Source organism: Mirounga angustirostris, unplaced genomic scaffold (genome assembly GCF_029215605.1).
Source record: "Mirounga angustirostris isolate CCGP_5_RB_7025 unplaced genomic scaffold, mMirAng1.0.hap1 SCAF_12, whole genome shotgun sequence".
Lineage (NCBI taxonomy): Eukaryota > Metazoa > Chordata > Mammalia > Carnivora > Phocidae > Mirounga > Mirounga angustirostris.
In genome coordinates this window covers 59,350,572-59,363,873 of record NW_026991720.1, presented here as the reverse complement: position 1 = coordinate 59,363,873, position 13,302 = coordinate 59,350,572, and the positions used below count along the sequence as shown (strand labels likewise).

At 34.3% G+C, this 13,302-nt stretch overlaps 1 protein-coding gene across 3 annotated transcripts in view; it reads right to left on the bottom strand.

Annotated features, from left to right (window-relative positions):
- The window catches only part of DGKB (diacylglycerol kinase beta), a 725,959-nt gene that overhangs the window by 517,151 nt on the left and 195,506 nt on the right, over positions 1–13,302 (bottom strand). For all 3 annotated transcript variants that reach the window (XM_054505270.2, XM_064575197.1, XM_064575198.1), the window contains 2 exons: positions 11,710–11,784; positions 8,247–8,366 (listed from right to left, as the gene is read on the bottom strand). In XM_054505270.2, coding sequence (XP_054361245.1) covers positions 8,247–8,366; positions 11,710–11,784 — 195 coding nt within the window. The remainder of the gene's footprint in view (positions 1–8,246; positions 8,367–11,709; positions 11,785–13,302) is intronic.

The window sequence follows — 13,302 nt, the reverse complement described above, 5'->3', positions numbered from 1 at the left end:
GGAGGCAGAGGGATGGGAAAGCACAATACTTAAAGGTAAGTTATTGGTAATATTTTAAGACATCAGTTGGGGATTACTTATAGCTTATAATTTACATCAGCATATTTTTATATGTCACGGACAGCAAATTTTAAAAGGTAAATTTTTTTAAGGACCTAATTATATTATCGTGTTGGTTGCTCCTCTTTTGTAAAATATGAATGATTTTAATCTCATAGATAGGTGCTAAAATATTAAAACTATATTACTGTATTTATAACAATTACTGTAGTTATTTGCTGCAATAAAACCTTAGGTTTAAATTAATTCACATTTAGGATAACAACTATAATTATGATATATTTTTCTAAGTAAAACTATATAATATCATAATAGCTATTTTTCTAATAGGTATTTAATTACATCTGTATTGTTCAGATTGAAGTAAAATGAAATAATATGATGCTCATGAGTCTCTTGAATTCCCTACAAGAAGGTCAAGATACTAAATGAAGTTATTATATATCATTACTTTTGTCACTATCATTTTCTGCATTCACATGTAGCCCTTGTACACCATTCACCAACTTGTATCAAATTCAGATTCATTTTAGACATCACTTATTCTACAGAAACCATTATAGGACATGATTTTTCACATTAGCCTGTCATATTTTTCAGAATACATTCACCTAATAAAACTTTTTGATCACCTACTGTGTGCTGGGACACTAACACAATTTCTGTAGTATTGTGGGGACAGCATACACATGTCCAGATCATTTAATTTCTCTTGATACTAACAGATTAATAATGCATCCCAACCACTTTTTCCTATTTCTAGTCAAGTGATAAACCACCAAATTTGAAATACTTGATTAAATCCATAGTAACTAATTCTCACATTAGAACCAGAAATGTCAAATTTGCATCATAATATGAAACATTAATGAAAAAGCTTCCTGAGAGATAATTCTCCATGGGTGTCTTGAATTTCTGCACATTTTGTAAGCAGCAGAACTGTCCTTTTTTTTCCAGGCTATCTTTTCAATGATATTTGAAAAACAAACAGCCTTGGGCAATAGAGATGTATCTCCCTCCAGGGGAGAGGGCAGGTTTACTTATTGTCCAGTATAATAAAAATAATCTCTCCCTTCTAGGAAAAGGTCATGCAGGTTTGTTTACTGCACATTACAGAAGATTTAGTTTCCCCAAGCCAAGGATTCCAAGCCCTGATGCTGTGCATAGTGATTCCTTGGGCCACACTCCATCACCCCTGTGAGACTCTACAGGCCAGGACAACTAGCTCAGACATGCAGCTCCTATTGTTTGCTTTGCTGTAAATAAAGAAGTCCTTTGTTTCTGACCCAGGTGTCTCATGTCCTCTGTCAGTATTCATGAAATGTTAGCAAGCTAACTTGTTAACTTACAAGTAGGGTAACTCTCAGACCCTTCACAGTCTGAGAAAAAAGATTCTTTTTTTTTTTTTTTGACAAAGGACTAACAAGCTCTCAACAAAAGCAATTATGTAGAGAGTGTCATGGAGAGGACATCAGAAGACACTAGTGTTTCAATTTTCTTCCACAACTTAAGAAATAGGTTTTATAGTAATTTCTGAATCCAGTGCTGGTTTGTTTGAATCACAAGATTTCTAATATCATTATTATATGAATGGAACATTTTATATATTCGTTTAGCATTACTGTATTTTTCAAACTGTCAACATCTTAAAATTGCTATTCCTTCAAATAAGAATAAAACATCCTGAGTGAAAAGTTTAAGTAATGGGGTTGTTAATTTAATATATAGATATAGAAATAGATAGATAGATAGATAGATAGATAGATAGATAGATAGATGATAGACGGATAGGTATAATATAGGGATATAGATAAATAAAGTTAGCTTAAACTAAGATTCTTAAGTAAAAAGAGGAAAGGGAAAAAACCTAATTTTCATATGTATTACTGTTCTCATAATCCTAGTCATTTTATTTTTAAATGAGTGTCCATTACATGTGAATAAGCCTCATCCTGTTGAAGAGCACATATGGACTAAGTTAGCTGGCATTTTCCTTATCAAAAAATAAACAAGTCTGAACGTGGGTGTTCTGTCAATCAGAACACTTAGCCATGTTACAGGCTGCAACTGATGTACGAATCCATTACCCAGACATAAAATACTTTACCAAAAAACAAATTAAATAGCTTTATAACTCTTAACCGGATACATTGCCAAAATATGCAAAGGATGAAATATGTATGTGACTTCAAGAGAAGAAATTGAAACCAGGAGCCAACTATTTCTCAGCAGTGCAAATTATACTCCAGCGCTCTGTATTTTCATGTCTTGTCTTGTTTGTCTTATTTAGATGGTAAACTTAGTGGGGGACGGGGAGAATCTGTCCCTTACTATATTCTATCAGCCACTAAAGCATACTCCTATTAGTACTTCTATTGCAAATAAATATTTATTGTCATAGAAAAGAATTCATTTTTCTAAACAAGAAATAATGAAGAAATCCAGAAGGTTCTATTCCTGGCCTACTACGAAAATGTACATAAGGCATTTCACCTTTCTTCTTATTTTCCTCTCTAATAAAATGAAAGCACCTACTTTCCTCTACCGGGCCGTGGTGTGAGCTTTCATTATACAATATCTGTGAAGTCAATTTAGCTCCTCAGAAGACTGGTGTTATATAAACAGCAAATATTATTACCATCATTGGGTTGAGCTGTGTAACATCTCAATGTTTCAGCCAAAAGACTTGAGAAGGATGTTTGTAGGTTTAACTATACTTTGTTTCATAAAAATTTTGTTCTCACTTTTTCATTACCAGACATCATTCTTAAGAGAAATTTATTCCTGATATTTATAAAACACTACGTTTTAAAATTGAAACAGTTCAGTTCTGTGAACCGATTACAACAGAGAAATACTTAATGAAATGTAAGCAAGTTCACATGGAGAAGGAGCTCCACGTTCTTCCTCCCCTTTTATTACCCTATAGTCAAAAGGAGGTTTCAAAGGCAAGAATGCCCTTGGAACTTTCTGAAACCTATTTCATTATTCTAGTGATTTCTGAAATTTTAGTTTTTCCTTAAATGCATCCAAGATCACACATCATGTTCAAGTGAACTAGAACAATTATAAATAATATCATTTTTTTCAAAAGACCAAGGAGAAATTGTACTAATGTCATAGCCAAAATGCTCGTAACCTCCATACATGACCACATCCCTGTTTTAACTGACCTCACTTAAAACACATTTAAGAGCTAATGTTGCAAATGAATTCCAACTCCTTGAATAATAAGGACCATTAAATTACCTTACTTTTCTACTCAAGGTCTCCAAAAAATTATAACAATATGAAAGAAACTGCTCTTTTAGACAAAAAGATGAGCTATATCAGGTCTGGACAAAGAAAATGCAGAGAGACATTTTAAAATTCTGAGTGGAGTTGATATCAACGCTTATCTCCAGACCCCACTTTCTTAGGTCAGCCTCAGGCCCTACCATTCTTGGGTTCAAATGAAAATGCACCAGCCCATCACATCGCATAGTCATTTCCCTTGAATGACCCAATCTGGAATCTCAAGACTTGTTGCATTTATCCAGCTTCAATAATTCCTTTCTAGATTGATCAATGTATAAACAGCAAAACAACATCTCAACCAAATTAAATCTTGAAAAATAGAGTGAGAGGCATTAGTTTTCCAAATATAGCTTAGTCTATTAAGAATGCATCATCTTTAGCTCTCCATTATATTCAGGAATTTCACCAGGAAATAGATTCCATCAGAAATCAGGAGGCACACCAAAGTTACTTTCACTTTACTGAGTCAGGTGAAAAAAAATACGTCCTAAAACATTTTGATCGACAGCAAGATTTAAATTACATATAGTGTTTAAAGTCCAGGATTCTGAGAATACATATAGAGAAATCAAAACACATATCCATTCAAAAGTCATACATGCCAGACTACAATCCAAGACTAAGAAGGTAAGGGAGTCTTATATTAAGCCAGGCTCCTACTTAAATGTGTATTTCTGTTTTTATGATAATATGAATTCAGGAATTTTCCTTGAAAAATCTAATAATGATCCAAGATTACAGACTCTAGGAATTGGAGCAGTACTAATTACCTTGTTCATCTAAGAAAAGGAATGTCCAAACTGACATAATATTAGAAAAAGAAAAGGATATTCTTGCCTAGCTTATTTTTTTAATTTATTTTTTTAATGTTTTATTTATTCATTCATTCATGAGAGTCACAGAGAGAGAGAGAGGCAGAGGCAGAGGGAGAAGCAGGCTCCCCGCCCAGCAGGGAGCCCGCTGCGGGACTCCATCCCAGGACCCTAGGATCATGACCTGAGCCGAAGGCAGATGCTTAATGATCTGAGCCACCCAGGCGCCCCTTGCCTAGCTTATTTTTACTGTGTCCAGAGAGGATGACTGGCTAGCACAAAATGACCTCATTAGTTAATAATAGAGCCAAGGTAAAGATCAATTTGTTGAACTTCACTACTATCATACTATCTCTTCGTTAGTCCACACGTCTTGCTGGGGTTATCTTAAGTGAGTTAAATAATGGGTATTAGATTCCTTTCTCCTCAATGACTAAAAATAAACTAAAACTCTTTGTTTGTAATATGAAAGATTAGTGACAGGATAAATCAGGGGTCAGAAAACTATGGCCCTTGGGTCAAATCTGACTGGCAAACTATTTTTGTAAATAAAGTTTTATTGGACCATGGCCTTGCTCTTTCCTTTACCTAGTGTCTGTGATTGCTTTTACGCCAGCCGTAATGGAGGAATTGGGCATTTGCAAAAGAGACCTTACAGTCCACAAAGCCTAAATTATTTACTATCTGTTCCCTTACAGACAAAGTTTGCTAATCACTACAGCAGAGTTTATTGTTAGATGCAGTTAATTTCAAATAAAATATTTTCATTCAAAATTGAATTTGTAAAATTCTTCCGTGAGGTAAACGCTAAAGGAAGAATGAGTAAGTCTCTGGGCGGCTCAGTTGGTTAAGCGACTGCCTTCAGCTCAGGTCATGATCCTGGAGTCCCTGGATCGATCTCCCCCTGACCCTCCCCCCTCTCATGTGCTCTCTCTCTCATTCTCTCTGTCTCAAATAAATAAATAAAATCTTTAAAAAAAAAAAAAAAAGAATGAGTAAGTCTCCTGTATAAATGACTATGCCTTGGGTGTAATCAAATTCATAAGTGCCACCCAAACTCTCAGTTTTCCTTCAGACCTAAGAGACTGTACCATTTCATGTTGTGTACGCTAAGTCTGATGGACTTCTTATAAGAGAAAGGATAGAGATAGAGAGTCAGGTTCTGATAAACTACATTTCTGATTTTGGTTCCCAAACAGGTAATATTCAAAACAGAGTAGCTTTTTAAATTCTGTTGATAGAGAAAAATAAACTACAATGAAATCACAACTGTTCTGCTTTGCATTAGAAGTAAGGATTGCTCTCCCAAGGCAATGTTCATATCTGTGTAATTTGGCTAGGACACCATAGTCACTTTCAAATACACCATGGTATTTAACATGCACTCTCAATTAGAATCTACTCCCTGAGCTCATAATTGACAGAAGACAAGAATATATAGGACAACATAACAAGACAGGCTGCACAATAAATGGTTGGATTCAACCTAAAGCTGCTAGATTTCCAATTTGATTAGCAAAAGTGGGGGGGGTTAGGGGGAGGGTTGGAGAAATGGCATCATGAATCACATTCTCTATAGGTAATAACATAACACATTAACTGCCTACAGAAAAGGAAATAAATCTCAATTACTAAAAAAAGTCCCTCATCACTCAGTTGTCATTGTGTCATTCCTGCTTTGTAAAACACGTTCCATGCCTTGGAATTAAAAAGCTGTTTCTAACAAATAAATGCTGTTTTGTGATCATAATTACATGCCTTATACATTTTATTAAAAGACAATTCAAAAGATTATTGGCTTACTCTTTTTTAAAAAAAGCGAAGGAAAAGGGATTTAACTCTCTGAATTGTTCCGTACAGCGGAAAAAAAAAAAAAATGCCATCTCCCACTTAAATTGAATGTTAAACGATGTTGTCCTGCCATCTAGTGGCCTTGACTGGGAACACAGTTTTGAAACGTAGTACTGGGTACTGCTTTGAAACCCTAAATTGATTTTTCCTGTTAAGCTCCAAAAACATCTCCTATGACTAAAAACACAAACCATAAATTTAAGAATAGGGTTATAAAGTAAATTAGGTATGCTTAACCTGACAGGAATTAATCACAAAGAATTCTCATTCAGTTGAAATAAAGTTACTGCTACACCAGAAACTGATGAGGTACTGTTTATTTAAAAGAGTTTGAATTAATTAAATCCATATAGATCTGCGGACTATATTTACCCATGCTATTTTCATAACTTTAAAAATACCTATATTTATTAATTGAATTACAAAGGATTTCTAAATAATAGTTTCCAAAAATGAACATCATTTCAAAATCTTTCTGGCTATTTTAAATATAGATGACTAAGTCTGCATTTCTGTGTTTTGCTGTCCAGCACCCCAAATACCAAGTGGTTTACTTACTCATTCCTGCACATTCTCTCACACTAAAATTTCCACAAATATTTAGAATAAGCGCAATTTTAGCCTCAAAAATATAAATTCTCTTCAGGAGCACTGTTATCAGAAATTCCTTGACTAGCATCTGACAACTTTTTCTGTGTAGAATATACACTAAACCTTAAAATATTAACATTTTACAAATTTTCTTTTTGTTTTCTCCTGATTGACTTACATACACTTTGTCAGAAGGTGTATTAAACAATTAAACAAATATTTATAATATAGAGATATACAATAGGTTATTACAAAAAGATACCTGGTTATGTATAGTATGAGAACATCAGATACAAGGAAATACTGCTTCATTTATTTTCAAAATGTAGAAATATGTATTAACAATAAGATCTATATTATCTTTGTTTTAATGTTTACTTTAAGGATAACATCTTGTATATCATCTATTAGTAATTTTCTCTGCCTTCCTCTGGCCATATCTAAAGTCCTATGGGCCTCGTGAAGGGTAAGATTCACCTGAATAGAAAAGAATTTGAAGATTCAGGTGAAAAAGAGACAAAAGTTACTTTCCTGAAGCCCACTTATATATTCCCAAACCCATATGCAAATATGTACAAACATATTTGTATATATTCTCACATGTTTTACAAACACAGACTGTAAGATTTCTTGAGGGCTTTAAAAATCTGGTCTCTTGAGTAACCGTGGTATAGTCTTGAATCTGCAAAACTGTTATCTCTGGTAACAAGAAGTATGCAAAGTTTTGGAGTCAGCAGCCAAGTGGTGGACGTTATGTTCTTGCGGCTCAAAATTCTAAATACTGTATGCGTGCTTTCTATCAGTAAAGCTCTTTGAGTCTAAGTATACATTTTACTATATGCATGTTATGGTTAATTCTTGTTTATTAATGCTAAATACAAAAATTCAGTAGTGACTCATTGAGTTCGAAATTAACGATTACTGAAATTGACATCAAGGCTGGGTAGCAAGGTTTGGATTCTAAGTCGCTATCCTATCTCATTCTAAGCTTAGGTTGATTTCTTTCCCCCCAAAGCACTATTTAATTACCACTGGAGGCAATGATACAAGAAAACTTTTGCTAAGCTTAGAATGAAAGGCTGGCTGATCTGATGATATGTAAGAAAAATTTATGTTATATATATATATATATATATACATGTATATGACATTATATATATATGTCACAATATATAATATTATATATTATATATTCTCAACTACCTCAATATATAATTGGCTTCTCCAAGTACTGGTTATCAATAAAACAGATTTTCTTCATGGGGAGGGTGATTGTGGAATGAGATGGAGCCCCCCAAGAACCAGAGAATGAAATAATTTTAGGGCATTTCTTGCAGTAAATAAAATGATGAGAAGGTCAATAGTTTTTTAAACTAGACTGTACCTTGAATAGAGAAAAAAGAGAGAAATTATGTATTAAATAATAAGGTAACACCTAAAATGAATCAATGTGTTTGTGGCAAGGATGACTACAGGACTTACTATTAAATTGCCTTATGGCATACTTACTAAAAGGTCCAGACACTCGCTACACGCTTAATGATAGAAAATGGCCAGATCAATTTATAATCAAAATGTGTAATAGAGAACCCCACTGACTTACCACCAGGCCACCCTCTTTGTGTAAATGCTTACATTTTCCAAGCCCAGAAGCACAAGAAGTGGAATTGTTGTCATTCCTCCTTGGATCCATTCCTCCAGAGAGACCGTCCCATCATGATCATAGTCAATTTCTTCCATCATTTCGTGGAGGATCTGGAGTAGAAGAGATGAAGGAAAACTTGCTATGAATCAATAAAATAAATTTCATAAGAGAGAACAAAGCATTGCACTGAATTGAATTGAATATAACAAACTGACTAGCAGCTAAGTGCACAGTAGAGATAAATACCTAGGTAACCTGGTACAATGTCAATCCAATAACTGAGGATAGAGTGGCTTTGTTATGATTTCTAGAACCTCACTTCTTATACTATTCAACTTTTAGAAATAATTGCTTAACTTTTTAATACTTTACCACTGAATGGTACAGCTAAAACAAGAAAGTATCTTTAATTTAAGGGTGAAAGTGGTCTTTAATTGCTTTCTCTAGATTTTTTTAATTCATATGTATGCCAGATAATGTCTGAACAAATTAACTTCATGGCAAAGAGCTGAAATGACTCTTTGCTAAGTGGTAATAAGGGGTGGGGAAATTAAGTTGCTTTTAATTGCCTATCAGAACTTAATAAAGCCAAGAAGTTAAACCATCAAGTCATTTTTGATTAGATTTCTTTTTTTTTTTTTTTTAAAGATTTTATTTATTTATTTGACAGAGAAAGACACAGCGAGAGAGGGAACACAAACGGGGAGTGGGAGCGGGAGCAGCAGACTCCCTGCCGAGCAGGGAGCCCGATGGGGGACTCGATCCCGGGACTCCAGGATCATGACCTGAGCCGAAGGCAGTCGCTTAACCAACTGAGCCACCCAGGCGCCTGATTAGATTTCTTTTTAAAGATGACTTGCACAGAGTGTCCCAAAATGTTCTCCACAGTGTTTGTTGGTAATACATTGATCTCTCACTTTTATAGTGGTAATATCAGTATTTAATCCAAAGGATTGTTGTGAGGGTTAAATGTGTTAATATACTATAAAGATCCTCAAAGAGCATGTAGCATGTATAGTAAGTGTCATATAGGTGTTTTATGTTATATGAGCAGAAACTGTATGTGAGTTTCAAACAAGGTGAAGCACTTCTCATCCAACAGCACCAAAATGGCAAACATGCTAGAATTCCAACAAAGAAAGTAACTCACCCCTTTATCTAATACAGAAATCTTCATCAATTCGAGGAAAAAAAAAAAAAAAGAGAGAGCGTTGGAACCAAAATTTGAAAGGTGCAATAAATGGAATACTTGATATGTTGATAGAAGTGCTGTTTGCCTAAAAACTCGAACTTCGTGGATGGGTGTGTTTCCTCATGAAGTTTTTGAAAATGAGGTTATTTTCCTTCATACAAATTTAAATATAGGTATTGAGAAAAAGAGACTTTTGGGAACAAAATGGTGCTGAAATAATTATTTTATTATTCTCAAAATGAAAAACGGGGGATATGATTTAGAACTTGGCAAAATGGTACAGGATCTTATTAAAATGTCCTGCCCCTTGAACACACTTTGATGAACTAGGAGAAATGAATAAATGAGAACTAGAACACAGAGCACTGTTTCAGATGGTTGATGCTTTCATTTTGTACCTAATAAATCTCATGTGAGAGCATGGGTTCATTTTTTAAAAACCTCTTCCAAGGATGTCTCAATCTTCCCTATTAACTGCCATGGACCTCAAACGTTCAATTATCTTTATTCATATATGCAAATGTATCAAGGCTCTGACAACGTGTACAAATGCATGCACTGGCTTAAAATGGGCAGAGTTGTTGAATCATTAGGCAGGATGAGGTAGTCACTAGGACAGCAAACATACTACCCAACGTAAATCTCTTCATCTTCACTTTCTACTATTTATACTACTTGTAGAAGTAGCAGATTTATCAATGTGCTCCACAAATGACAAATAATGCGATATAGTTTATTATTTGTATTTTCCAGTAGGTATTTGTCATAATTAGACTGCCTAGCCACCAACTGTTCCCTTCTTCAAATCATCCAGATCCCCCTTTTCCTCAAGAGTATAGCACGCCCCCACTATTTTTTGTGGGGAAGCTGCGGTGCCTGCCCCCTTCTGTTTTGAAAACCGATAGAAAAACATCTTCCTTCCTTCCATCACTCCAGTCAGGACAAGAGACTTGACTGAAAGATGTACAATATTCACGGGTATTGAGGTGAGTAGGATGGAGAAAGCTGGTTTAGAAGAACATAACCAAAAAGGGCAACAGAACTGAAAAGAAGTCCCTTGATTTCAGGGAAAATAGTATTAAGATGAATCAAGCAGGATTCTTAGAATCAAATACAAGTTACCACTATTATTTATTATTCCATATACAAACTGCAACTTTGTGAACGATATCTGCCTTGCATTATGCGCACAGCATGGTGTATTTCGACATCCTCCCAAAAGAAAAACCAGTTGAGTTAAAACTTGGAAAACCCCAATCCCAGGAAGAATGGTGCCCCTCCTGCATATACCTGCATATAACTTTGTGGTACTTTACAGGCACTAGTCTCCGCAGCAAAGGAAATGCTACCACAGCTCCCTTCTCTAATCTTGCCACTATCCCGCTGTCACAGGCTTTTAAGATTCTTATAAAATGTAAGCCATTTAAATAAAATTGATTTGTATATGCTTAATTCACTTACGATGTGCTCAACTTAGTTGGTTTCAAGAATAAACTAGTCAATAACGTACTTATCAGCTCTCTCCAAAATATTACTTGTGGCAAAAGTCAAAGTTCCCAATCAAGTATGTTTTAATATACATTTGAATAATGTTGTATTTGGTGTAAATCTATTAAAAATAAGAGGTTGTAGGTTCTTAAAAGCCTCCTTCGATACCATTTCTTTAAACAAATTATTACAACTTCCTAGCTCTATCTTTAACTAGCTGAAGAGCTATGGGAAGTTTCCTGAACATGCTAGGGTCCCAATTCCCTTATCTGTAAAATGAATAAAATAGTAGGATCTACCTCAGGGTTGCAAGCATTGAGTAACACATATACAGGAACTAACACAGTGCACTGTATACAGTCAACTGTCATCATCTTAAGCGACTTCATCTTCTTTTAGAATGAATATTTAGCTATTTCCATAAAAGGAAAATACAGAGATCATGAATAACATACATTAGTTCTGACTGTTTTATTGCATGGCATAACCTTGGCAGTATCCACCAGCAGCTCCTGCTTACCTAAAGACATCTGAGATTGCCATTCAAATTAATTTCCATGAAGAAGAAAAGCAAAAGTTACTGCTAAGAGCTTCAGAACACCACGTATACCTTTTCTTGTTCAGAATCCACTTTCGCTACTGAATAGAAATAGTAACTTTGGGTTATCAAAAGAAAGTATCAAATGTCAGTAGTATATTAAGGTTCCAAAAAAGAGAAAAGAGAAATGGGCCTTCTAGAATGTAGCCAACAGTTAAATTGTCCATATACTTACTGGATTAAGTTCAGTGACATCCCATTCAAGGTATTCTGCGACATGCATCATCTGACTGATGATATTTTCTAGCTCCTGGAGAGGACAGAGACAGAGACAGAGACAGAGACAGAGACAGAGAAAAGGGAGAAAACATGAATACAGGGTCTTTGTTTTTCAAACTTTGACTTATAAGAATTGTTTTGTTTAACGTGCAGTTCAAAAACTAAAAGTTACACGATTAATTTATGTATTATATATAATTTATACATATACATTAATTTATATATATATAATATATCCTTTCAACAGTCTGATTAACTATACATAAAAGAAGCACTTGAATATAAATTTATTTTGTACTTGGTCTAGAAATCTTCACCAGAAGAGGGCACAACTACACAAAAAAAGCTTTTCTTCCAGAGCAGATATTTTTTTTAAGGAAGAAAAGCTATCTTTAGAAAGGAAGATCTGATTGAAGCAGGAGCAGGCATATTTTCACAAGCTGTGACATTTAAGTCACCGAGTGTCCTGACCCTTTGGCTTAGAAACAGGTGTGGAAGGATGGAAGGAAGCGTTTGAGGGCAACTGAGAGGTTTATTTTCATTCTGATACACTGAGAACGTATATCGACTGTTCCAGCCATTAACTGGTATAATTTGCTCTGCGAGAGGCGTGTTCAGGGTCAAGGTTTGGAGGCTAAGTACATGTAGAGTTTATTTTATGAGGAAATAGAATTTTAGTTAGCATTTTCATATTATTGGGCTCAAGTGTCAACTCTTTGAAGAACGGTTAGTTAATACATATGCCTTGACCAAATAAATTAAAACATTTGCTCATACCTATTTATTTAATACTTTAATTTTTCCCTATCTCCAGAAAAGATTAAATATACTTCGTAAATGCTAGTAACTTTAAATATAGTCACTGAGATAATTAAATGTGGTGTCTTAACAGTATAATAATTTAAAATATAAGAAGTATAAAAGGATAAGGTTTGAAAGCATATTAATCAAAGATTATTCCACTCAAATCTCTGATGTAATATATGTAGTTGATATTCATAGAGTGAAGAAGGAAATGTAGTAAAAGAGGTTGTCTTTTGGGGGACAATTGATCCATCTGAGAAACTGATGAAAGCTCCATTCCTCTCTCCAGAAAAAATGTAATCATGAAAATGTTTAGGTAACACAGATTGCCCCAGAAAAAAATACAAATATAAATACAAATATAAATACAAATATAAAAAATACAAATATATAAATATAAATAAATATAAATTTACTTATTACAGTTAAGAAAAAATTTAAACTAAAATATCTTGGAATTATAGGTTAGAATTGTGTATGTGTGTGTTACTCTATCTTTGCCTGTTTATGCCTCGATGGTTTGGAGTGGTAAAAGTCCCTGGACATGTTTTTAGGAACAGAAACCCTTTTTATGCAGGCATGCGATATTTAGATAAGTCATTTGACCCAAGACTCAGCTTTCTCATCCGTAAAATGAGTATTCTAATCTTAACTAGTGCATAGAGTTGCTGCAAAGAGTAAGCATGCTATGATATGAAATACATTTATGCCACCTGGCATACTGCAAGGGATCAATAAATATTCA